This window comes from Cetorhinus maximus, unplaced genomic scaffold, assembly GCF_964194155.1.
Source record: "Cetorhinus maximus unplaced genomic scaffold, sCetMax3.hap1.1 HAP1_SCAFFOLD_2205, whole genome shotgun sequence".
Lineage (NCBI taxonomy): Eukaryota > Metazoa > Chordata > Chondrichthyes > Lamniformes > Cetorhinidae > Cetorhinus > Cetorhinus maximus.
The window spans coordinates 6,584-33,667 of NW_027598144.1; the positions used below are offsets into that span (position 1 = coordinate 6,584).

The 27,084-nt window shown below is 47.0% G+C and overlaps 1 protein-coding gene across 3 annotated transcripts; it reads left to right on the plus strand.

Annotated features, from left to right (window-relative positions):
• On the plus strand, nt 1-27,084 carry LOC144677074 (poly(rC)-binding protein 3-like). Of its 3 annotated transcripts, none has more exons than XM_078537334.1 (13): nt 2-143; nt 3,033-3,173; nt 3,806-3,829; nt 3,935-3,967; nt 4,727-4,843; nt 6,058-6,189; nt 7,210-7,338; nt 8,683-8,757; nt 12,535-12,576; nt 14,707-14,788; nt 15,656-15,708; nt 21,753-21,922; nt 23,878-27,084. In XM_078537334.1, exons 2-13 carry the CDS (start codon nt 3,051-3,053, stop codon nt 24,188-24,190), a joined length of 1,293 nt encoding a protein of 430 aa, XP_078393460.1. In that variant the 5' UTR covers nt 2-143; nt 3,033-3,050; the 3' UTR covers nt 24,191-27,084. The 3 variants fall into 3 exon arrangements, with proteins under 3 accessions (XP_078393461.1, XP_078393460.1, XP_078393462.1); XM_078537336.1 differs by having other exon boundaries at nt 6-143; nt 26,594-27,084; XM_078537335.1 differs by lacking the exon at nt 12,535-12,576 and having other exon boundaries at nt 1-143.

The following is a 27,084-nucleotide window of genomic DNA, read 5'->3' on the forward strand; positions in this document are numbered from 1 at the left end:
GGAGACGGGGCGGTGCTGCTGAGCTGAGCCGCGAGGTCCGGAGCTGTTTGCCGGCAGCGGAAGTTGCTGTGAAAAGGCCTTTTTCATCGCTCGGCTGATGCGGCCGGATTGAGAGCGAGAGCCGAGGCCGGAGCGAGACTCAGGTAAACGCCGGCACCGACTCCCAGCTCCTGGCCCGCGAGATGGACTCGAGCGCCGTGGGATGGACTTGGACTCGGGGGCCGCATGATGGACTCGGGCCCGGGGGCCGCGGGATGGACTCGGGCCCGGGCTCGGGGACCGCGGGATGGACTCGGGCCCGGGGACCGCGGGATGGACTCGGGCCCGGGCTCGGGGGCCGCGGGATGGGACTCGGGCCCGGACTCGGGGGCGGCGGGTTGGGACTCGGGCCCGGACTCGGGGGCGGCGGGATGGGACTCGGGCCCGGACTCGGGGGCGGCGGGATGGGACTCGGGCCCGGACTCGGGGGCGGCGGGATGGGACTCGGGCCCGGACTCGGGGGCGGCGGGATGGGACTCGGGCCCGGACTCGGGGGCCGCGGGATGGGACTCGGGCCCGGACTCGGGGGCCGCGGGATGGGACTCGGGGGCCGCGGGATGGGACTCGGGCCCGGACTCGGGGGCCGCGGGATGGGACTCGGGCCCGGACTCGGGGGCCGCGGGATGGGACTCGGGCCCGGACTCGGGGGCCGCGGGATGGGACTCGGGCCCGGACTCGGGGGCCGCGGGATGGGACTCGGGCCCGGACTCGGGGGCCGCGGGATGGGACTCGGGCCCGGACTCGGGGGCCGCGGGATGGGACTCGGGCCCGGACTCGGGCTCGGGGGCCGCGGGATGGGACTCGGGCCCGGACTCGGGCTCGGGGGCCGCGGGATGGGACTCGGGCCCGGACTCGGGCTCGGGGGCCGCGGGATGGGACTCGGGCCCGGACTCGGGCTCGGGGGCCGCGGGATGGGACTCGGGCCCGGACTCGGGCTCGGGGGCCGCGGGATGGGACTCGGGCCCGGACTCGGGCTCGGGGGCCGCGGGATGGGACTCGGGCCCGGACTCGGGCTCGGGGGCCGCGGGATGGGACTCGGGCCCGGACTCGGGCTCGGGGGCCGCGGGATGGGACTCGGGCCCGGACTCGGGCTCGGGGGCCGCGGGATGGGACTCGGGCCCGGGCTCGGGGGCCGCAGGGTGGGACTCGGGCCCGGGCTCGGGGGCCGCGGGGTGGACTCGGGCCCGGGCTCGGGGGCCGCGGGATGGGACTCGGGCCCGGACTCGGGGGCCGCGGGATGGGACTCGGGCCCGGACTCGGGGGCCGCGGGGTGGGCTCGGGGGCCGCGGGGTGGACTCATGTTCTTCATGCGGTTCCATCGCACTCGACGGAGCCTCCGTCTCTTTTGTTTCCCCTCCCTCCCTCCCTCCCTCCCGCCGAGCTTTATTCAGGTGGTGATAAAGAGGGGCGGTTATCCCAGTGAGAGTGAACTGGCTGCTTGTCGTCAATGCCAGTGAGCAACGTAGAAACTGTTGAAGGCAGCTTTGTGCCTCTTTGTGAATGAGGGGAGTGTGGAACAGAGTTGACCGCATCACCTCGAGCCCCCAAAGCCTGAGGCGCAATTCAGAAGCGAATTCTCTTCACTTGCCTGGTAAATGCAGCTTGAACACTCGAAGCCAGACACCATCCTGAAGAAAGCAGCCCTCTTGATCAGCACCCACCCATCACTTTAAACATTTACTCACTCCCATTGCACAGTAACAGCAATGTGTACCATCTACAAGATGCACTGCCGCAATTCTCTGAGCCTCCTTAGACTGGACAAGACGCATGGGAACATCTCCAACCATGTGCGATGTAGAAACACAAGTCTTTTTCCAATTCTATGTATCGTTCCAGGGAATCTCTCTCCAATTCAATACCCTGGGCAACACAACAGGAATCAAGGACAGGAAAACTAAAAATTTTATCTACAAGTTTTCATCCTGACTTAGAACTGTATCACTGTTCCTTCACTGTCGCTTGGTGGAAAACCTGGAATTCCCTCCCTAACAGCACTGTGGGTGTTGTCAAGGACATCTAGGGGTGGGCAACAATTACTGGCCTTGCAAGCCCCATCCAGGGAACTGATCTTTTTCTTAACAAGATAAAATACCTGTAACCTGTATTGATGATGTTAGTTGTGAAGTAAGTATTGACCAGGACACTATGGGAGAACTCCCCTATTTTTTGAAGTGTCTATGGGATCTTTACATTCATCTGAGGGTGGATGGGCTCATCTGAAAGACGCACTGTCTTCTATCGTGCAGCAATCTCAGCTGGATAATGGGCTCGAGTCACTTGGCCTGAAGCTTGAGCCCAACATCTCATGGCTTGGGTGAGAGTGCTACCTACCTACTGAGCAAAGCCAAGGAAATTGGTGAGAATGCTGTCTGGCTTATCAGTCACTCGATGCAGATATCTGTGAAAGTTTGATTTCAGTATGATGGGAACAGCATGCACCCAGTAGCCTGTCTGTCATCATCCGTGTTAAAATAAGCTCGAGATTCTGGTAACGGGCTGTGTGCCCGACAGCTGTGGGAGATCAAAAGGCAGAAGGCCTGTACAGCTGCTCTTATTGCTTGTAACGCCCCCTAAACTAACAACAGTTGTGTGAAAGCGTAAGCCTAGTTTGGAGTGTTAGACTAATGTTATTCTGGGCAGTATAAACACTGAGATTAGTTGTGCTGGAGATACATGGGCCCTTGTTTTGCCCACACCTTCCCCAATAACGTGTGCCTCGATGGGTTGGCACTTGGGTTTTATAGAACTCTGTCATGGCCTTTGTGCTTGCCGAGCTTTTGTGCTCTCCTGCTAACCCACAAACTCGAGGGTGGGTGTGATCCCGGCCTCACCATTAGCATTGTGATCAATGGCATCTCATGCCAATGTACAGACATTGAAAGTGCCCAAGTTTGCTCGTTTGGTGAGCTGGGTCACCTTTGCGAACCCCCACCTCAGTACTTGTCTGTTACCCTAAGCCTTTATTTTAGTTGTTGTTCGTTCTCTTTCAGATTAGAAACGTTCTCTTCATGCTTAGTGACAGTTTGATGACCCTTGACACTGAGGTGCAGACAACAATGGATCAATCTGATTACAGTTCCGATGGAGGACTGCACGTTACGCTGACACTCCGACTGCTTATGCATGGCAAGGTACCTGACTAAGGAGCTGCTAAGCCCGGGCGTGAACCACAGGCACTCTTACCCATATTTTGTATTTGGCTCCTAGCGCCTTTCCCAGACTCCTCGGTGTATTGCCGCTGGATGGAACTTCATGTGGGTTTGGAATGCCTTTCAGGTGTCAACCAAAAGGGCAGCCTGTATCCATGCACAGTGCTGTGGTGATTAATGGGGGCAGTATTGTGGAGGTAATGTTAACTGGGGTGATAATCTGGAGAACAGGAGTTCGAAGTCCCACCTTCGTAGTTTTAAATTCAATTTAATAAAACTAGTACCAGTAAAAGTGACAGTAAAACTGATCATCATTAGGGAAGGAATCTTGCAATTTGTACATGATGCCAGTTCTATACCAACCTGGTTGACTGGTAGCTGCCCTCTAGCAGGCTGGAGCAAAGTGGTACCAGTGGTTAAAGATGGCAGCCCATCCCCAGTTTGGGCATTAAATGCTGGCAGTCCTCACAACTCTTGAACTTTAAAAGAAATGCTGATCACTCTTGAACCAGAGTTGATCCTGATCCCCAATGTCACCAACCCACACCAGTGTAGCTAGACCCCAAACACACTTTCTAATCTGATAACTGCTTTTTCTTTCTGTTCCCTCACAGGAGGTTGGCAGCATCATTGGAAAGGTAAGTACCCATTTCCGTTCCTCTGACTTTTAACAAACCGATTTCTCTCTTGTACCTTCCTTGGTTGTTTTTGGTGATTTTACTTACTCAAATTTTATTTTTCAGAAAGGTGACACGATAAAGAGAATGCGGGAGGAGGTGAGTTCTGTCGGCGTCTGGTTGCTAAAGCTTCATGATAGTGATTAGCGGGTTGGAGCTCGCCTAGTGGCCCAGGGCCATGAGGTCACATTGTGTTGGAATATAATCCCACTGCTTTTGGTGCCCCAGTACCTCATCAATGCCCAGTCTGACTGCTAGACCTGTCCCATGTGGCAGTGCCAAACTACCATGATGGAGGGCACCCTCACTGTGGAAGCAAGACTTAGCTTCACAAGATCCATACGCTGCTTAATCCTATTGGTGCTAACATGGAAAGATGTGTTTGTGGAATATTGATTGCTGGGAATAAGGCCAAATAGATTACCCCCTCTTGTCGGTTCCCCCACTACCTTATTTAAACCCAGTCTTGTAGTTATAATTCTCAGAGCTTGATCTCCAACTTTAATCAAAGGGCTTGCAGTGGGAGAGGACTTTAAATATAGAATAACACGTACCCAGGAGCAGTTTATCAATGGGGTCATTTTGTAAATGAATAGAGTAATGGATACCCAAGTGTAAATTACAGGCAGGAATCCCGTCCAGAGGTTTGGGGTGGTTTATATACAGAATAATAAATACCTGGGAGTGAATTACAGGCAGGAATCCAGCCCAGGGGTTCATGGTGGTTTTTATATATAGAATTACAGATATCCAGGAGTTAGAGGCTGGAATCTAATCGAGGGGTCAGGGTGGTTTATCTAAACATTCCCTGCCTTGCTCTGTATATCCAGATATATGTGCCCTGTTTCTTTTCTGCAGAGCAGTGCCCGTATCAATGTATCTGAAGGTTCATGCCCTGAACGCATCATCACGATCACCGGTTCAATGGAGGCTGTCTTCAAAGCGTTCACAATGATCACAGGCAAACTCGAGGAGGTATGTCCATACTGCAGTATGTGTATGAAGAGACGTGCAGAGTGAATGCAGCAATGTGTGACGCACAGAGTGGGTGAGGCTCATGGGCTTCTCCAGGGAAACACTTTGGAATTTACACCCAGTGAGAGGCAGATTCTTCAGTTCTTTCACTCAAATTTCTAGTCCTTTCTCTGGTGGAACCTCACTTGATGAACCGCAGCTTTGAAAATGGCAGTGATTTTTTTTGTGTGTGCGTGCTTATGAGGGCTGCTGGTGTTAAAAATGGTGAGCATTTCTAGCTTCATCCTTATCTAGAACATAGTCATAATCCACCACACTCTGGGCAGGAACAGCACAGGGTTAGCTACAGAATAAAGCTTCCTCTACACTGTCCCCATCAAACACTCCCAGGACAGGTGCAGCACAGGGTTAGATACAGAGTAAAGCTCCCTCTACATTGTCCCCATCAAACACTCCCAGGGCAAGTGCAGCACGGGGTTAGATACAGAGTAAAGCTCCTTCTACACTGTCCCGATCAAACACTCCCAGGGCAGGTACAGCAAGGGGTTAGATACAGAGTAATGCTTGTTTTCTTCGCACTGGAGCTCAAGATAAGGACAGGACCAATCTCAGCACTGATCAGCACCTGGTGACACTCAACTATGTTGGCTCTTACATTAAGAATGGCAGTTTTGGTTGGGATATTGAAGGTATCGTGTGTTCCTGGAACTGAACCATGTCCTTGGTTGCAGGCATCCTATTCTTTGCCGTCCCATCCTCCCCTCCTTTCCTTACTGACCTGCTTTGGCTCTCTGCCTCAAATTTAAATATTCTCATCTTTGTTTAAATCCCTCCATGACCTCACCTCTCCCCTTGCCGCGCTATTCAATTCTATGTCTTTAAATATCACTATAAATGCAAGTCTTTTTTTGACTGCCTAGGTCACAGGCTGTGGAATTGCCTCCTTAAAACCTCTCCATTTCCATCTTTCCTTTACAACCCTCCGTAAACAGTCAGCTGGAATCAAGCTTTTGGTGATACCTTGGAATGTCTCCTCCATTGTCAGTGTTTTTCCTTGCAACTCTGAAGCATCTAGAAACGGGTTTTTTGCATTAATTAAAAATAAGTTGTTCTTCCACCCCTCCCGCTTTCCTCCATTCCTTTCTTCAATGGCCAGGAGCCATTGTTGCTGACACTCTACAATTTGAAGGTCCTTGTCTGTCTCTTGGTTCCAGGATCTCACTACGTCCAGCATGAGTGATGTTGCGAGGAGCAAGCCCCCCGTTACACTACGCCTGGTGATTCCTGCCAGTCAGTGCGGCTCACTGATAGGAAAAGGAGGCTCAAAGATTAAGGAGATCCGAGAGGTGAGTTATTTGGGAAGTTCAGCCAGCGACAACGAGTGCAGGAGTCTGGCCCCAACTGAGGGTAGCTCACTTCTAGCTTTGTGCCGTCAAAGCAATTGAAGTGGGAATAGCATTACTAATTCTAGTCCCCTACCACTGTTCAGTAAACCAATGCCGATGCCAACAATAACCCTGTATCAAACAAACTCGTCTCCACGTGATTGTGTACTTCCTGTAGTTTATGCATCAGTGCAGCATTGCGCACTCCTTGCAGATAGTTAGGGGTGGGGCTGGTGATGTAAACCCCTTTCCCAGCAGGTGTTTCCTTTTCCCTGTTCAACCAGGCTGAGATCAGGAATTCCACATCATGGAACAGCGGGTACAAAAAACACAAATTGTGGATGAACAACAGAACGAACCTGCTTCCTGCTACTCCCTGTCTTGAATGAGAGCAGAGAAAGTTAAAGGGAGATGTAATAGAGGTTTTGAAAATATGGGTTTTTATAGAGTAAATAAGAATTTCTTTTGCATTCGCAGGTGGCTTGGTAAGCAGAGGACACAGATTTAAAAGAATTGTCAAAAGAACCAGGGTAGAGTTGAGAATTTTTACACAGCAAATTGTAAGCTGGATTGCACTGCCTGAAAGGGTAGTGGAACCAGATTCAATAATTTTAAAAATTACATAGAATTGCAAAGGAAAGAAGTAGCAGAATTATGGGGCTAATGAGATAGCTGTTTCAAAAAGCCAGTATGGGTGTGATGGGCCAAGTGGCCTGCTTCAATGTTAGATTCTGCAACTACCATGTGATACTGGGGGAGGGTTTGACTCTGCTCCCATTGCCCAGGAGGGTGCAAACAATTAATTGGGAAACCAGTCATCATGAGAGGCGAGAGTTTGACCCCAGAGTCCATCACAGGGAGAGGAACACGGGATTTTCTGTGACAAGATGCTGAGATTGACGTTTTCACTGGCCAGATGTTGTGACCTACTGGTGTTCATGTTGAAAACTTAAAGCAGCTCAGTTCTCTTATTTTCTGTAGTCTACTGGAGCTCAGGTCCAGGTAGCTGGAGACTTGCTGCCAAACTCGACCGAGCGTGCAGTCACCATCTCTGGAACCCAGGATGCCATCATTCATTGCATCAGGCAGATCTGTGCAGTCATTCTGGAGGTAAGGGCACATCTTTGAATTGCGAGAAGCGGTGGGGGGGCAGCAGCACTAGTAGACTCCTCCTGGTTGGTGATTTGAGTTCGCAGCAGAGTAACAGCAACTCTAATTGGACACTGGGTCTTCAGGAAGCTGCGCAACAGAATGAATGCGGACAATCCTAAATTTTTTTGAATAAGACGCACTGAGGAATGGGATACAGTTTGAAGTGTTGTGTACCTGGCCTGTGACTGTTTGGGGCAGTGTAGACAGAGCTTTACTCTGTACCTAACTCTGTGTTGTACCTGCCCTGGGAGTGTTTACTGACACTAAACTGGAGATTGTTCCATCCACCAGCAGTAACATCCCTGAAGTTAATGCATCTGAGATTCATGAGATTATCTGGAGTGTGATGTTAGGCAGCAGAAAGAGGTTAGAGGAGGGTAGAGATTTCGGGCCAATGAGGTCAGAACTCCCCCCTTATTAGTGATTATAGGACTGAAAAGACCTGGGTTCATAAAACAATGAAAGGATTAATAAGAGGAATCATGATAACTTTCTGGAAAACTAAAGTAGAAGTACAGAACAGGAAGCTAATAACTAATAAAGAGGAAATCCTCATTATTAGTTACAAGCTGGTGACGGGCCAGGTTCTACAGCACAGGGGCAACACAAAGACAAGAAAATAGTGAGGTACTGACACATACTTGGCCTTTAAAACCCTCTAGGTTGGAGGAGGAAAGGATGAATAAAGGAGGGGTAGAGCTGGGAAAGAATGAACTGGAGTGAGACACATTGCGATGGCTCCAGATTCCATTAGGCTGAGTGCATGGGTGGGATTCTGTATTTTCAACTTGGGAATAAGTTCAGAACAGAGGTGGCCAACAGTAAAACAGAGACAAATAGACAGATGGGAAAGGTTGTGATGAAATGCATGGGTCGGATGCTAGAGGTGGGAAAGGAGGCACCTCCAAAATAAACTGTTTTGCATTCAGTGTGGAGCCTTGTTTGGTGTTCTTGAGCCTTGGTCTTTCCAGACAGTTTCTTGCTGTGCTAAAAGATGGCTTTGGAGCAAAATCAGCTTCAGCAGTGGAGGATCTGGACCCTGAATCTGCTGAGATCTCTGCTTTTACATGACCTGTGAGCTGGGGGTGCTTAATTGATGAGTGTATTCAAGAATGAGTGGATAGATTTTTGGATAGCAAGGGAATTGAGGGATATGAGGATAGGGTAGAAAAACAGCATTGAGATAGGAGATTAGCCATGATCTTTTTAAGTGGTGGAGTAGGTTGACAAGGTCATATGGCCTACTGTTCCTATTTTGTGTGCTATTATGGTACTAATCATTGTATTTCTTGTCCTATTTAGTCTCCACCCAAAGGCGCCACCATTCCCTACCGTCCCAGCCTTGGGCCTGGACCTGTTGTATTCTCTGGTGGACAGGTAAGCACAACTGGCACTTGAGCATCAACTCCCTGTCTGCAAGTTTCACCCATTCCTTGCTCCCTTATTAACAGCGTAATAACCTGTGGTGGCATTGATGGCCATTTTTAATGTACGAACCTATTGGAGTGTCCACCCAAAAGGGGGCTTGGTGAACCCTATGCTCCAGTCATACCTCCAATGGACCCACCTCCCCTTTGAGAGAAAACCGCTGGTGCTGCCAGGGATAAGGGGAGTTTGTATGTCGTGAGGTAGATAGGTCATAGATACAAGCTCTGGCAGGCCAGGGTGGGGAGTGGGAGAAGGGTGACTGTGACTGTGGCACGTGTCAATGGCATAGTTACTCATGCACAATGTAAAGATCTGCCACGGGACACAGTGAGGTGGGCCAAATGAGGTTGGATTTGAGCAGGCAACATTCTCTCTCTTTGGTTGTTCGACCTCAATGAGGCTGAGTAGAATGACCAATCTGAGACTAGACTGAAAAGCTTCCACTTTTGACAGGGTTAGGCCTTGTTTTGCATTTGTATAATAACCCCTCTCCAATACTTTAGAGGTACTGACCCTTTTCAAATAGCCAGTTAAACTTGAATTAATGCTCAGGCTTTAATTTTCAATTATTAATCTGTGCAGTCGAGGCATTGAGTTCAGCCAACGCCATGGTTGAGTGGTGACCCTGGATCCAACCCTGGTGTAAGCTTTAGACCCTCCACCATGCAGGTATAGCAAGTACCATACCAAGTCAAAAACAGAAACAGAAATACCTGGAAAAACTCAGCAGGTTTGGCAGCATCGGCAGAGAAGAGCACAGTTGACGTTTCGAGTCCTCATGACCCTTCAACAGAACTAAGTAAAAATAGGAAAGGGGTGAAATATAAGCTGGTTTAGCCGGGGATGGGGGGGGTTGTTGTTGGGACAAGCAGCCAGTAATAAGTGGAGATAACCAAAAGATGTCACAGACAAAAGGACAAAGAGGTGTTGAGGTGGTGATATTATCTAAAGGAATGTGCTAATTAAGAGTAGAAAGCAGGACAGACAAGGTACAGATAGCTCTAGTGGAGGTGGGGTGAAGGAATACTAAAAGGGCTAAAAGGTAGAGATAAACAATGGGTGGAAATATGTTTAAAAATAATGGAAATAGGTGGGAAAAGAAAAATCTATATAAATTATTGGAAAAAACAGAAAGGAGGGGGAAGAAACGGAAAGGGGGTGGGGATGGAGGAGAGAGTTCAAGATCTAAAATTGTTGAACTCAATATTCAGTCCGGAAGGCTGTAAAGTGCCTAGTCGGAAGATGAGGTGCTGTTCCTCCAGTCAACGCAAACTGGAGGAACAGCACCTCATCTTCCGACTAGGCACTTTACAGCCTTCCAGACTGAATATTGAGTTCAACAATTTTAGATCTTGAACTCTCTCCTCCATCCCCACCCCCTTTCCGTTTCTTCCCCCTCCTTTTTGTTTTTTCCAATAATTTATATAGATTTTTCTTTTCCCACCTATTTCCATTATTTTTAAATGTATTTCCACCCATTGTTTATCTCTACCTTTTAGCCCTTTTAGTATTCCTTCACCCTACCCCCACTAGAGCTATCTGTACCTTGTCTATCCTGCTTTCTACTCTTAATTAGCACATTCCTTTAGATAATATCACCACCTCAACACCTCTTTGTCCTTTTGTCTGTGACATCTTTTGGTTATCTCCACTTATTACTGGCTGCTTGTCCCAACAACAACCACCCCCCTCCCCGGCTAAACCAGCTTATATTTCACCCCTTTCCTATTTTTACTTAGTTCTGTTGAAGGGTCATGAGGACTCGAAACGTCAACTGTGCTCTTCTCCGCCGATGCTGCCAGACCTGCTGAGTTTTTCCAGGTATTTCTGTTTTTGTTTTGGATTTCCAGCATCTGCAGTTTTTTGCTTTTACCATACCAAGTCTGCTGGCATTCTCCCCAAAGAATGAAAGTGCACCTGATGCTCAGTGGCTGGATATCTAACCTCAGCCCCTGGGCTATTGTGCCTCGGATTCTGCTGCACGCACTTGCGCTGTTCTCCTAGTGAAGCCAGGGCCCACGTGGCCGCTCCCAGACAGGGGGCTGAGGGTGGGGGCTCGGAGCTTTTGGAAGTAGGTGCTTGAGGTAGCAGTCTGTATGATGCCACTTCACTCCTGTGGAGTCTTTTATTGGTGTCTCTTCTTCGACTTAACACATTTTCTATGAAAATATACAGGAGTTGGAGAAGTAGGGTGAATTAGAATGAGGGATTAATTCGGTGAAGTGCTGACTCACTAATGGGATTTGCGACTGCTGCTGCTTTCTCGGGAGCTGGAATTTTCTGTCCTCTAAATATAAAGCTACCTGCTGGTCCCTGTACTTGTATTCTGCTGTGTCCAGTCATCCCCCTCACAACGATTGCGAAACTGGAGAGACTCTCTCTGTAACACGCCCCTCACTAATCCTCTGATTCCTCTGCTTTAATGCGGAGCCCGTAGTTACATTCTCCACAAGCTAATTCCTGTGGAAAGCTGCCTCTGAATGAATCTGCCTTCACTGTTGCATGGAATTATATAGACTATACAACACAGAAACAGGCCATTTGGCCAAATAGTCCATCTTGGTGTTTATGTTCCAAGTGTACTCCTCCCATCCTTCCTCATCTAACTCTTATCAGCATAAGCCTCCAATCCTTTCTCTTTCATGTGCTCACCCAGCCTTCCCTTAGTTACATCTATACTGTTCACCTCAATTACTCCCTATGGTATAGAGTTCCACATACTTATCACTCTCTGTTACAAAATTTCTTCTGAATTCCCTATTTGATTTTTTTCATCAGCTTGTATTGGTGGCATGAAGTTTTGCTCTTCCCATGAGTAAAAACTCTGTACCTGCTCTGTAAAAACCTGTCCATTCTAAAGACCTGTATTAGGTCACCCCTCAGCCTTTTCCCTAAGAAAATGAGAGAGCCAGCCTTTACATCCTTTCCTAGTGGGTATAATCACGCAGTTCTGCTGTCAACAAATGTTTGTGAACTGCAGGAAAATGCATCTCCTCAGCCCAGTCAAACTCTATCATGATAATTTGCTGCTGCTGCACTAATCACAGACTGACTGCTGCCCAGTTACTTTTTGCACAGGTGTTAAAGAAATTGCATTTTTATGGCACTTTTCAGAATGCCCCAAGCACTTTGCATCCAATGAAGTATCTTGGAAGTGTAGTCACTGTTGGATTGTTGGAAGCTCAGCAACCAATTTGCACCAGTAAGGTCCAGTAACAACCAGACAATGTTTGGTGATGTTGGTTGAGGGATAAATATTGGCTGGGACACCGGGGAGACCTTCCCTACTCTTGAAAAATGGGATCTTTTACATCCATCCGAGAGGGCAGATAGGGCCTTGGTTTAACGTCTGAACTGAAAGACGATATCTCCAACAGTGCAGCACTCCTTCAGTGCAACACTGGAGTGTCAGTCTAGATTTTTTATCAAGTCTCCAGGCTGGGGCATGAACCCTTTGACTCAGAAGTGAGAGTGCTACCACCTACGGCTCAGCTACGGTTCTGTGCTGTTTAAGATTATGTACGCTTTTATTTGTCACATGCTGCCTGGGTTCTCCTGTCTCCTTCCAAGAATAAAAAACAGTTTTTCAGGTAAACTCTTTAGGGAGTTGGTTACTAGAGGTGATGAGAGACACAAACCCCTTCATTCTGGCTAGAGGCCGAGTCTCTTGTGGCTTTTAGTGGGACATATTCAAACAGTGCCTTATTCTGTAAAATTCTCTTTCAGGCCTACACCGTCCAGGGGCAGTTTGCAGTCCCTCATCCAGATGTAAGTGAAATTCAAATAATTGTAGCTTGTTATAGAAGATAATTTGTTTTGAGAAGCCAGTTGGGAATGGGAATCTGGCTGATTAGTTGTCCTACCCCATTCAGCCCCCTTTCCCATGGGTCCGGGGCACTCAGTTCAATCATGGGGCCTCAGACTGCCCTTTTGGGTGAACACACAGCCCTGATCCTTTCCTGGACGGTGTATTTATCCACGCAGCCATTGAGAGAGAGCTGCAGTGAATCTTTTATTGACCAACCCACTCTCCTCCCATTAGACAGTAACCTCGTGATGTGCAAGGAGACTCCTTGGAGGCAGGCAGACAGACCATGTTCTTGATGATTGAGCAGGCGATTGTAGCTACCAACTCAATGCCACTTGGAAATCCAGACTGCTTAGCCAAGAGACTGGCACTATAGCTGCTGGTGGATTTACTGCTCATCTGTTCAGTGAAATGACCGGTTATGGAGTTACAGGCACCTGTCTTGTTAGCTAATCTCTTGACGGGAAGATCAGTTTTATTTCTTGCTCCGGTGTGCGTGTGTGTACTGCTGATTGTCCTTGTGTAAAGAATGGTCATTGTGGGTGAGGACAGCATTCCGTTTGAATTTCTGCCATCCGGAATGAGCCGCCAAACCAAGGAGAGGCGGGCGCAGAGAGATAAAAATTCACACAATGCCGCCCTTTGAGCAGTGAATACCTCAGGCCCACACTGTCACTCGCAGCCTGTGTCAGATTAAGTTCCTGCTTTCTTTCTGCTACAGCTGAGCTCACATCCCCAAAATGACACTTTGTCATGAGCTTTCATTTTTGAATAAAGATTTCTATTGAAAATGCAGGGCAGAGGCGGCTGAGTGGTGCAGGGAGTCAGACACTAACTACTTTTACAGCAAGGCTGTTTTTATTCAGACTCTGGGAGACCGCTTTCTCTGAACCATGGACACGCTCCTAGAATCTGATTTACAACAACATCAGTTTAAAAAATAAATTCAAACAAAGTGCTTTGCCAGTCGTTCAACCTGAGGGGCTGTGTTTGAAACCAGCCTGGGATAGAAGTCTCCACTTTTTAAAGTTCTTTCATGGGACATGGGCATCACTGGCAAGGCCAGCATTTGTTGCCCATCCCTAATTGCCCTTGAAACTGAGTGGCTTGCTAGGCCATTTCAGAGAGCATTTAAGAGTCAACCACATTGCTGTGGGTCTGGGGTCACATGTGGGCCAGACCAGGTAAGGGTGGCAAATTTCCTTCCCTAAAGAACATTAATGAACCAGATTGATTGTCGTAAAAACCTATGATAGTAATGGTGACCATGAAACGGAGTCTAGCTTTAAATTCCAGATTTTATTGAATTGGATGGATTTGAACCCATGCCTCCAGAACATAAACCTGGATTACCAGTTCAGTGGCGTTACCATTTTGCCACTGTCTTCAACTGCATGGCTGTTAAGGGTCTCTTGAAATGATTTTGGTAATCTCAGGCCAGTGGCACGATTAAAACTGCCCCTAATTGGCAGAAGGCACGGAGACCACAAGATGACTGGTATAGGAAATGGCACATGGCCATAGAGGAAGACGGTGGCTAGGCCTCAGGCTTCTTATTGTTTAAAGTAGGGGAAACATCTAACAGTGGAAATGCAAAGTCAGTGGTTTAAGATAACTCAGTTAATGATTTAACAACTAGTTATTCCATCCAGTGACAGATGCAAGCAACTTTACTAACTTCTACTGGAGACTGCTGGCTAAGATTGGTTCAGACCAGCTGACCAACCAGACTGGTTTCAGTGGGGATTTGTGCAGGGAGAGTTTCCCAATCTCTGCCATGTGTCCAAGAAGCCACCAAAATTCCAGGCAAATGAGGCCAAAACTTTGAGCTACGCCATCCACCTTGACCCTGCTGCCACCATCTGGCACAAACGGGCAGGCACAGTTGTCTCTTCCTGCCACCCGGGAGACCACAGCTCTCCCCTCCCTTCAGCCTGTCCACTGTGCTAGGAGAGAACAGTGAGAAGTTGAGGATGCAACCATTTGAAAAGTCTGAGAATGAGACAGTCAGAAGGCACACATGCTGCCATGATGATGTTATTTGTAATTGCTGAACTTTGGTTGAAAACTTTACCCATCCTGCCTTGCAGCTATCCAAACTTCACCAGCTGGCTGCGCAGCATGCTTCCTTCAACACAGTCAGCCAGTCCTCCTCCTCCTCCTCATTTGCTGGTAGGTATTAAATACACTTGGAAAGTGCGGCAGTAACTGTCCTGTCGGTGCGGGGCGTCAGCAAGCGGTCTGTCGGTGCGGGGCATTAGCAAGCGGTCTGTCGGCGCGGGGCATTAGCGAGCGGTCTGTCAGCGCGGGGCGTTAGTGAGGCACTAACTGTCATGTGAGTGCTGTGCATTGCTTGAGATTTGACAGACTGGCCTGGAATGTGTGTGAGTGTAAAAAGGTATAAATCATGTATGAAGCTTGTGTTTAGTTACGCTGGTTAACTATCTGGTTAGGGTGGTATTTTGGATTATAACGGATGAAGTGAAAATAGATGCTAGAATTGGAAGGTTCCAAGGTTGCAGAGACCTTTTAAAGGTGGGGCCCTGGTCAGCAGTTGGTAATGTGAGATGGAGTGTTCCTTTTAAAATTTGGTTGTTGTGCGTGGTTAGCTTTTTCAGTGCCTGTCCCCTTTAAATCACATTATTTATCACAGAACAAGGCCTAAGCAGTACACAAGTGCTGGAGGTTACACAGTCGCAGCTTCGTGGAAATGTTGACGAGATGTTAAGACAGATCGGTTCTGGAGTTTTGCTTAATTAACTTTTAGGGCTAGAGGGAATACTTGGCTGAATCTTTCCTCTGGGCATTAAGTGGTTTTGCATTCTGCCTATGAGACTGATTTGAAGCTGAATTGTGTCCTCCGAACTTAGTGCCTGATTCATAGATTCTGTTTCTGTCTGTCCCTGCCCTGTCTCTGTCGCTCATTAGTATTCATTGGCTGGCTTGTCAGTGTCCCTGGCTTGCTCACTCTCTTGTGCTCTCTGTGAGTGGCTGCATTTTCTGTGTTCCTGACTCTAACTTGTTGCTTCCTCCCTGCAGGATTGGACAACAGTGGTCAGACTACATCTCAGGAGCTTCTGATTCCGAATGATGTAAGTAATGATTATAAGAAATAGCAGGAGTAGGCCATTCGGCCCCTCCAGCCTCCTCTGCCATTCGGCCCCTCAAGCCTGCTCTACCATTCAATAAGATCATGGCTGATCCAATTGTGATTCCAGTTTCCTGCCTGTCCCCATAACCCTTGGTTGATCAAAATTCTGTCTAACTCAGCCTTGAACATATTAAATGACCCAGCCTCCCCTGCTGTCTGTGGAAGAGAATTCCAAAGACCAGCTACCCTCTCAGAGAAGAAGTTCCTCATCTCATGTCTTGAATGGGGGGGAGGTTTCCTTATTTTTAAACTGTCCCCTAGTTAAGATTCCCCTACGAGGGGAAACATCCACCCTGTCAACTCACTCAATCTTATCTTTTTCAATAAGATCGCCTCTCATTCTTCTAAACTCCAATAGGTATAGATTCAACCTTTCCTCATAAGACAACCCGTTCACCCCTGGAATCAGGCTAGTGAACCTTTTCTGAACTGCTTCCGATGCAAGTGTATCGCTCCTTAAGTAAGGTGACCAAAACTGTACAGAGTACTCCAGCTGTGGTCTCACCAATGTCTTGTACAGTTGTAGCAAGGCTTACTGACTTTAATATTCCATCCCCCTTGCAATAAAGGCCAATATTCCATTTGCCTTCCTAATTGTTTGATGTACCTGCATGTTAACTGTTTGTGATTTATGTACAAGGAGACTGAGAGAATGGTGCTAGCAGGGTATTCAACTGTGTAATCATCACAGCTGAAACCCAATCTTTGCTCATTCAGGCACTGCCCAGAAGAGGTCACTGAGATCAATCTATGTACCCTTCTGGATGATTAAAACCAGGGAAGAAAAGAAAAGAGTTTGCTACAGACTCTCCACCCCACAGTGCCGGCACTTGTTTTCTGTGAGGTGAGGCAGCAGTGACGTGTCTCCATCTATTACTGATGGATCAGTGTAAAGCTTTGATTGGAAAATCACCCTCTCTGAGCCTGTGTTCCCATCAAACCTTGGTGATCTGTTAGCATGAGTCAGGCGGCACTCGGTCGTCTTCACTGACTGAGGGGATGTGGCTGCAGAGCATCCTATCCCACCCCCTACCTGAGAATTGAGGTTACCATGCTCCATCAAACAGGTGAGTCAGAGTGACCTCAGACCTCTTTGCAAGGAGAATGGGATGTTGTCACATTTCTCCACTATTCAAACCTTTTTACAGTGGCACCTCGGGTCACATTGTTCCAGGTTTCAGACTGTATTCTCAAAAGCAGCAGCTTCTTCCTTCAGCTGTCCAGTGGTCCATGGAACTTGTGAACTTGCAATCCATAATGTATTGCAGCGTGGGTTTATACTGTTGAATGCCCATAGAGTAACTTGACTTCTCATTGTACCAGGAGCATTTGTGCCTCTTACTACAACTGGGGTGATTATGCCTCACGCGTTTCACAGGCAATTGCAGCTCACAGTATTAACTGGGTGACTGTATTTCTTTAAATGGGATATCTAACTAATTGTACCTTCATACAAGTGAAGTAACTGTAACTCGCTCTGTCTACACATGGTATTTCCCAATGTATGAACTGACTACCTCAGGCTATAACCAGGGTGACTGTACTTCATCCAATGCAATCATAAATGGAAGGCTGTCTCTGCGGAGTGACAGTGCCTTACTATATCTAGAATGTGCACAGTTAGCTGTTGTGATGCCCTGTTTGGACTCTCTGTTAGTGATAGGGTCTGCGATGAGTCCCTGTGAATTTAAGTGAGGTTGATGCTGTCGTCCTCTGATCTGTTGCTCCTGTCCTGCTGAAGGACAGTTCTCTGTGCTGCACTGGGTAGGAATCGAGCTACAATTCCCGGCATGTGGTGAATGTGCGGCAGGGTCGCAGCCCCTGCGAGGACCATGCTTATAAATAGTCAGCAGTGCAGCACAATGCTGTCTCCAAAACGCAGCAGTGTCAAGTGACAAAGGCAGAAAGGAATGTTATCCAGACAGCGCAAGCCATACGCCTTTTGAAATTCAGAACAAGAATGAAGAGCTATCTGTTTCACAAAACAGATGCCAGGACAATGCTGGAGAGAGACTGTAACTGTGTTGGAGGTCAGAGTGCTGTTGTGTAAGGCAGGCTTCCACATCCATAGGCTGCACTGTACAGTTAGGAATCTGTAGCTTGGATACTACGTCAGAGACATTCACACCAATATTAAAGAAAGACTTGCATTTAAAAGGGGCTTTTCATGACCTTAGGACATCTCAAAGTGCTTTATGACCAATAAAATGTGTTTGAAGTGTAGTCACTGTTACAGATTTGATAATGACCAGATAATCTGTTTTGGCAATGTGGATTGAGGGATAAATGTTGGTCAGCACACTGGGGAGAACTCCCTTGATCTTGTTCGAAATAATGCCATGGGATCTTATACATCCACCTGTGGGCAGACGAGGCCTCGGTCTAATGTTTCATCTCGGGGTGGAGGGGAAGCATCTCTGACAATGCAGCGCTCCCTCAGTACTATACTGAAGTGTTAATCTAGATTTTTTTTGATCAGGTGTAGAGTGGGACTTGAGCCCAGAACTGGTATAGTGGAGAACCAGGAATGTAATGAGAGTGACGAAATTAATGGGGTTAAAAGCTGATTAGCCCCTTGGAGCTGACAGCTAATGGCTAGGGTTTTAAGAGGTGGTTCTAACAATAATGGATGCATTTGTTTTGTTGTTCCAGAATTCTCTAGATTCTTGAGTGGTCCCCGTAAATTGGAAAGTAGCAAATGTAACCCCACTGTTGAAGAAGGTTAGCCTGATATCAATAGTAGGAAAAATGCTAGGTTCTATTATTGGAGGTGTGGTAACAGGGCACTTATTAAATCATAATATGATTAGGTAGATTGAGTACAGTTTTATGGAAGGGAAATGGTGTTTGTTAAATCAATTCCAATACACTTGTGGCTGGCCTCCCACATTCTATACTCAGTTAACTTGAGGCCATCCAAAACTTTGCTGTCTGTGTCCTAATGTGTGCAAATTCCCATTCACCCACCTTGTTTGCTAACCTACACCAGCTCCCAGTTAAGCAACACCTATTTTTAAAAGTTTTTATTGTTTTTGTTTTTAAAGCCCTCCATGGCCTCACCCCTTCCCTATCTCTAATCTCCTACAAACCTCCGATATCTGCGCTCCTTCAATTCTGGCCTTTTGCTCACCCCTGAATTCATTCACTCTATCATTGGTGGCTGTGCCTTCAGCAGCCAAGATCCCAGGCTCTGGAATTCCCTCCCCAAACCTTTGTCCCTCTCCTTCCTCTTTTAAGATTCTCCTCAAAGCCTCTTCCCAAGCTTTGGTTATCTGGTCCTAATATCTCAAGTGGCTTGGTGTCAAATTTTGTTTGTAGGCACTTCACAAACACATTATCAGTCTTTTTATTATGTTAATGGACTATAAAATACAAGTTGGTGTATTAGAGTTTTTTTGAAGCTGCAAGTAGGAGGGTAGATAATGGGGAAGTAGTGAATGTCGCATAAAGGCATTGGCTATGTAAGAGGGTGTTACACAAGATTATGTCTTGAGGATTGGTTAACATACAGAAAACAGAATAGGTATATTTTCAGGATGGCAAGGTGTATGTAGCGGAGTGCTGCAGGGAGTAGTGCTTAGGTCTCGGCTATTTGCAATTTGTGTCAATAACCTAGATGAGGCTGAGTATCCAAGTTTGGTGGTGATAGAAAGCTAGGTGGGAAAGTAAGTTGTGTGGGAGATGCAAGGCAGCTACAAAGGGGTCTAAATGGTGTGTGTGATGCAAGGCGGCTACAAAGGGGTCTAAATGGGTTAAGTGAGTGGGCAAGCATGTAGCAAGTGGAGTATAATGGGGAGATGGTGGTGTAGGGGTAATGTCACTGGACTAATAATCTAGAGACCCAGGCCAATGCCCTAGGGACATGGTTCAAATCACACCATGGCAGCTGGTGGATTTAAATTCAATTAATAAAATCTGGAATATAAAGCTAGTCTCAGTAATGGAGACTATGAAACTAGCATTGTCATAAAAATCCATATGGTTTACTAATGTCCTTCATTACCCAGTGTGACCTACATGTGGTTGACTCTTAACTGCCCTCTGAAATGGCCTCAGAAAGCCACTCAGTTCAAGGGCAATTAGGGATGGGCAACAAATGCTGGCCTTGCCAGCAATGCCCACATTCCAAGAAAGAATAAAGAGGAAAAACATGAGGGGAAATAGGAAATTATCTGCTTTGGTTCGAAGACTAGAAGAGCAAAGTTTTTTTATTTTAAAAATGAGTCCAATAAAAGTTGGTTTGCAAGGGGATTTGGGGGTCCTTGTACATGAATCATAAAGTTAACATGCAGGTGCAGCAACAATTAGGAAGATATATGGTATGGCAGACTTTACTGCAAAGGAGTTAGAGTATAAGAGTAAGGAAATCTTGCTGCAATTATATAGTTCTTTTGGTGGGACTATACCTGGAGTACACTGTATTTTTATCTACGGAAGAATATACTTGCCTTGGGGGAGGTGAAATGAAAGTTCATTAGATGGATTCCTTGAATAAGATGGCTGTCCTATTGGAGGATTGAGTAGAATGTGCCAATATATTCTTGTCATTAGAAGAATGAGAAGCGATCTTAAATTCTTGTAAGGCTTGACGGGGTGGATTCTTTCTTGCTAGAGAGTTTAAAAATAGGGATCATAGTCTCAGGTTAACTGATCGGCCATTTAGGACTAGGATGAGAAATCTTTTCACTCAAGGTTGTGAATCTTTGGAATTTACTATACCAAAGAACTGTTTATGCTCTGTCATTAAAAATATTTTAAAAAAACATAGATTTTTGGACACTGTGGAAATCAAGGGACATAGAGATAGGGCAGAAAGTGGCACTGAGGTAAATCATCAGCCATCATCTTATTAAATGGCAGAGCAAGCGTGAGGGCCTTCTATTTCTGTTATCCATTAATCAGCAACCCCAGTCCTTTCTTGTGCTCTTTGACTTAGGTGAAGGTGCTACCACTGAGCCAGACCTGACACATATGTGATCTGGGCAATGGGAATTGAAGTGTCTCAAATCTGTGAGAGTGGGGTGGGGACTCTATGAACCAGGATAATGTAAAAGGGGGGAAAAAAAGCTGCGTTGTTCAGGACCTCTCATCCCTTTCATACATTAAACTTCCCTACTTCCAATAACTCCAATGTTGTCACGTTGTTTGGCAGGATTTTCAGTCAGGAAATACTTATGGTTGCTGCCAGCCTTGCTCTCACTGGGCTCCTAGCTTAGCTGCTCATGCTAATGCACCTGGGCTTCAGTACTCTGTGGGATAGTCCTTGAACTAGGTTTCAATGCTGTTCAGTGAGATAAGCTGTTATAACATGCATGGGACCAAATGAATAGCCCTGTTGAAAGGACACATCTTATCATGCCTCATGTTTATACCTGCAGGCATGCCAAGTCTCCACATTGACAGGTGAGATTCTGTCCTTTCACAATTTGATGGTGAGGCCGCCTAAGTGTGTGTGTAGTGGCACAGGAAATATGCACTACTGTAACTCTTAGGTGTGAGGCCTGGGCAAAGTACTGTGGAGATCAGGTTCTGTTTCAATTCCCTGACTTTCTTGGCTCCAAGCTCTAGTCCAAAATGAACCTGGTTGATCTGGGCCTGCAACATAAATCTACCTTCAAATGGGCACCAATTGTATTCAGGAATGGGACAATGTCAAATTACATTATGGGGCACTCTTGAGGTTGAGTCTCAAGTACATAGTGGGTCAGTGTAGTGGAAGCTTTTCTTTGTACCTGTCCTGGGAGTGTTTGGGAAAATGTAGAGGAAGCTTTACTCTGTATTACTTGTTGAGAGCTGTTTAGTAAATGTAGCTTAGTGTCAATCCTGACATGGGGTGACTGAGATGGAGTGTCCCCTTCTCCAGCACTTTGGGCACACAAAACTACTCATTTTCTGTTTGAAATGAAAAAGATATAGAAAGGGGGCTAATAACTGCCTGTCCTGCTCAGTTTTCTTTACTAACCCATGTTTGTTTTTCCTCAACAGTTAATAGGCTGCATCATCGGGAGGCAGGGCAGTAAAATTAATGAAATCCGGCAGATGTCAGGTGCTCAAATCAAGATCGACAATCAGGTCGATGGTTCGACCGAGCGACTCGTTACAATCACGGGGGGTCCCCTGAACATCAACTTGGCCCAGTACCTCATAAACGCATGGTAAGTAAACCTGGCAGCCTACCCCAGGATAGTACTGGATGAGGCTGAGTACTGTAGCAGGGAGAGGGACTGGCCTTGTGCTGGCTGTGAGCACAGGTTTGGGACAGGGGTTACAGTGAGCTGTTTAAGAACTAGAAGGGAACAGGGTAGAATCAAGCCAACTTGCTTGGCTATGTCCCCAGTTAGTCAATTTTGGAATATTTAATTTGGCATATTTTCTGCGCTCTCTTGAGTTCTGAGGTCATGCAGGACCCAGTGACAAGCATCCTGTTCAGAGTGCTGTCAGTGCCATTCTCCTTCAATCACTAGGAGGCACAGGAGAGTGAGTTGAAGCTGGGTCACCCTTTAAAGTTTCTTTCTCTTTCTCAGTCTCTCAGTTGGAAGGACTGGCTTCTGCTGACTGTCATCTCACAGCGATCTGGCTGTGATGAGTGTATCAGGCACTGGTGTTCTGTCACTCCTCACACTGATGTTCAGGATATATCACTGCAGCACCTCTGCTCCTTGATTGGTTTCTTCTCATTTTCTCCCGTCCTTTCCTCTTGATTGGGGTACAGTTCCACAGGCACTGCCCAACTTCTAGTAACCCATTTGAATGGCCTTTCTTCCTGCGCAAGCTAGACAGCAAATGCCAAAGGGCTATTTGACCATGGTGTATTGAGGCTCAGCCCTGTCTGGCCTTCCTCAAGTGTTCACATGGGCAGTATCCAGCAGTGGGTGGGGTGGGGTTGTATGGCAGGAGAGTGAACAGGAGTGGGGAACCCTGGCTGAATTTCTGCATCCATCCCTGAATTAGTGCTGGAGTGGCTCCCCACTGCCATTGTCTGAGAACAGCTGGTTCAGCTCAGATCAGAGCCTCACCTAAGACTTGCTGGTCAGTGTGGCTATCTACTAACTGAAGTGCTGAAGACTTTGGTGTTCATGACAAGCTTGCAGGTATTGAACATTGAGTCTTTCTGTTCTCAGTCCCCATAGTGTTCACCAAACAGTCACCACAGTTTATCAGTGGAACATTTTGATAACAATTCTAGGCTAAACCAGACATTATTGCTGCAACTCCTTGGTATTATCCTCTCCTGTTTGCATCTCCTATCCCTAGACCATGTTGGGCAACATGCAAGGCATGGGGCATGGGCTAGCTGCCAAACGTACTGGCTCCCAGGACACTCCTCCACCTAACCAACCCTTGGCATGATACCTGCCAGTTGGTGTTTATCATTGAGAAGCCCAGGTGAAGGTCCATACCACAGGGTGCCAGCAAAGTTGAAAACAGATTAAAGACAAATTAAATCAAGAAATCTTGTTTTTAAAAGGCCTGGAGATTGCAAAGCTGGAGGGAGATGTGTTCCACAGTTGCAATGTCAGGGGAAAGAATTAAGAGTAAATCAGAAGATCAATCGGTAAAGCAGGAGGGATAAAGGAGATCAGAACAGTTAGAAATACAGGGATCTCTGGTTTTGATTTAGCTTCCAAACCAGTAGATCCCATCAGTGTATGGGTGATCCAGGAGACAACCTGCTCAAAGGTTGAGCAGCTCTGTAATTGTATGCACATTCTGTGCTTTGGGAAAGCAATGGGATTTGCTCAGTGAGGCCAGTTTCTCCAGTGAGCAGGTTCCTCAGTGGAGCTTTGACCAAGTGTCTGCACCCATCCGTCCAGTGGCCGTACACAGGACCCTAGTGTGAACTTTCCGGAGCCTGGCTGCATTCTATGTACCCTTCAGAACATATGGATTTTAGCTGGTTGAAGGTTGAGCTGCGAAGGTCCCCTGCATGTATTTAGTGCCATGTGTGTGTGCGTGTGTGTTTAATTCATTACGCAAGTATTGAACCTGAGGCATAATGTATCCTTACATTTGTTTTACTATCATCCTTCACCACCCTTCCTTAACTCAAATCTTCAATTCCTCTCACCTAATATAACCCTGACCTCTCTCCACCTCTCTTTCTTTACAGTTTAGAGATGGCTAAAACCACCTCCCAGAATGCTTCCATCACGACCCCAGTTGACCTCAACATGACCTTCTCTCAGCCTACCAACCCTGCCTCTTCCCCACTGGCATCGATGAGCTCCACCCTCCCATCCTCTCTGCTGAATACCCCCTATGCCATTCCCATCTCCAGCCTCCTTGGCATGAAAAGCGTTCCCTTCCTGGCACTGTCTGCGGCCACCTCGGGGCCTTCTGGGAGCCTATCAGCTTATACGGCCAAAATCTCCTCATCCAATGGGGTTAAGAAGTCTGAGCGACAGAAGTTCTCTCCGTATTGAAAGGATGATGCAGCTGCCCAGACCCTGTGTAGAACTAGTGAGGTAACAAGTGACGGGAAGGAGTCATTGGGAGTTTCATTCAGATTTGTGAATTTTGTTGTTTAGGAGGTCTGTTTTCGTACAAGTCCGTACCTGCAGATTGACCCCCCCCCCCCCCCACCCCCCTCAAAGTGGCTGAATAGCCTTTACCTGATTCCCTCAGCATTCAAAAAAAAGAAAATCAACATTCTAAGAGCTGGCAGAATTTGACAATTTAATTTTCCAGTTGGTTAACGGAGTTTGAGACAGTGGCTCAGTGGGTGAGTGCATGACCTTTGTTTAACTGAGCCACCTGGCCCAAGAAGACCTTGAAGGTGATCACAAGTAAGGTGACAATTGGCCTCAGTGCCCCTGGGGTGAAATTCAGCCTCTGTTCCCACTCCTGATTGTCAGTGACCCCTGCTGGAAAGAGAGAGACCTGCAAGTAATAACAAAAATTGCTGGAAGAACTCAGCAGGTCAGCTTAGGCAGCATCTGTGGAGAGGAACATCAGACCTGAGAGTATTGGCAGGCTGATCTATCATGATGGGGAGTGGGAGGCCATCAAACCCATGCCTGGTCTGACACCCCCCTCCACCTCACGTGGTCAGTTAGCCCGCTGATGCTTGCTGTTCAGGTTTCGGTATGAATATTAGGCACAGGAGCAGGTTCTGTGGAACTCTATCCAAGCATGAGTCACTGCCTTTGAGAAAGAAAGGGTGAAAAGTGGAAAATGAACGTTGATTTTTTTTCTTTTAAAAACCAATTTGGCAGCAGGGAAGGATTTGTTTTTGCTGATGCCGGCTCGCTGTGCATTCTGGGAATCAGGGAAGCCACGTTGGAAGTCACTGGGCATTAGGGGGCTTGGCACATTCCGTAATCAAACTACTTCCTTTGTGCTGTACTTCTCCAGATTAATCAAATGTTTAAAGACTTTAGTTATACCTGATAACTTCAGGGAATATTTCAATATCAAATAATTACAATGGAAAAAAAAGCTGTTCAATGTTTGCTTTTGTTTTGTTTCCCCTCCAATAAGAATTTATGAACGTTAATGACTGCGCCAGGCTCGTGTAGCATGGTAAGGGTACCTACAGTGGACACATTTGGCCCAATTTCAAGTCACCGACCATTTAGATTTAGTGTCTTTGTCCCCTGCCAGCCCCCTTACAATTAGTATCTGGCTTTAAGGCCCAGGCTGAAAATCAAACACCGTTAGCAAACTATGCAAAAATTAAAAGTGTATTTTTGTTTTCAAAAAAAAATTCAAATCTACTGAAATTTTGAACGACTGATTTGACTTCTGCTGCCGTCACAGAGGCTGATTTTTTTTTTTTTAATGGAGTTGTTTGCTCGTGTTGGAACTGGACACATTTTCTCATTTGTTTAAAAAGAGAATCCCTTTTTCCAGAAGTTCTGTTGTAGCTCCCATTTTCCCAATCCTGGCGGAGCACAGCAGGGCAGGCCTGAAGAAAGGAAGAGACAATTTTTTTCTCGCGAGCTACAGCTGTAACTGGAATGCAGCACATCTCTCTCTCTCTCTCTCTCTCTCTCTCTCACACATGCGCGTGCACACATTCAAACCCCTCTGCACTGGACATTCCACCCCACCCCACCCAGCTCCCACCCCACCTTACACAAAGCTTTTTTTTTGACATGAGGCCATTTAATAAGTAATAGGTTCACCAAGAGGGGTAAAAGTTAAAGGATTTTTTTTCTTTTGATTTTGGCTTTAGAACTGGATCCCAGACCAATGGGATGTAAGTCTGCCCTTTGTGTAGGACTGTAAGCGAGATTAGTTTGGGCACCTTTAGCCCAGCTCCCTAGTGGGTGTGAATACACCATTAAACTACACCTGAAATGGTACAAATTAGCAATCCCTCTCTGATTACAAAATGGCTGATGTGGGCGATTGATGACATGTCAGCTCAACCCAGCCTGGCCTCCTTGACAGACACAGGCTCCTGGCATCACCTGAGCCTGAAAGAAGCCCCATGTGATTCCTGGTGCTGTAAGAGACATGATTCTGATGTTGGTGTGGAGGAACATAATGGGGTAAATGTAGAGGGAGCTTAATTCTAACCTGCACTGTACCTGCCCTGGGACTGTTTGGGGACAGTGTAGAGGGAGCTTTACTCTGTATCTAACCCCGTGCTGTACCTGACCTGGGATTGTTTGATGGGGACAATGTAGAGGGAGCTTTACTCTGTATCTAACCCTGTGCTGGACCTGCCCCTGCCCCTAGGAGTGTTTATTGGGACAAAGATCCCTCATCTTGAGTGGCAGAAAATTTTCCTCAACCCAAGAATAAGCTGAGGTAAAACATAGGCCCCAGGGAACATAGACCTTCACCTTTAGAATTTGTTCTCTGATTTCAATTTGTAGCGCGACAGAAGGAAAAGCGTCCTCTTTGGCGGGGGACGGCAGGCCTCGGGGGACACCATTGGGCAAAACCTGCAGCTCCTGTTTGTAAAGGCGAAGACCGTGTAGTCTGTGACAACATTCGCATCTCAAACACATCATTCACATCACCGAGATGGTGTTTAGTTGCTTGCACGTGATGAGGTCGGGAGAGAGCCAGCTCAGTGGGGTCCCCGACTGAGGAAAGCTTTGTGTAAAGGTACAGGCAGACTCTGTGTGAATGCACAGGATTCTGGGCTGATGGCCATGTCTAATATTACAGACCCACTTCTTTGTTCCCTTATCCCACCTCTGCCCTCGTCCTCTTGTGTTGGTGGTGTTCAAATTCACTCTCCATTTTCCTTTGCAGTTGTTTCTTTTATATTTCCTGTTATGTTTCGTTAAATAAAAGTTTTTTATGCGACACAAATTCCTTTTATAAAATATTAATAAAAGTTTTTTGGCACATTACAGAA

Excerpts from the sequence above, each read along its gene's own strand:
- LOC144677074 (XM_078537334.1), top strand. The coding sequence starts at position 3,051 with ATGCTTAGTGACAGTTTGATGACCCTTGACACTGAGGTGCAGACAACA. Across the intron at positions 4,844-6,057 it reads TCACAGGCAAACTCGAGGAG|GATCTCACTACGTCCAGCAT; the intron begins GTATGTCCATAC and ends TCTTGGTTCCAG. Across the intron at positions 6,190-7,209 it reads AGATTAAGGAGATCCGAGAG|TCTACTGGAGCTCAGGTCCA; the intron begins GTGAGTTATTTG and ends TATTTTCTGTAG.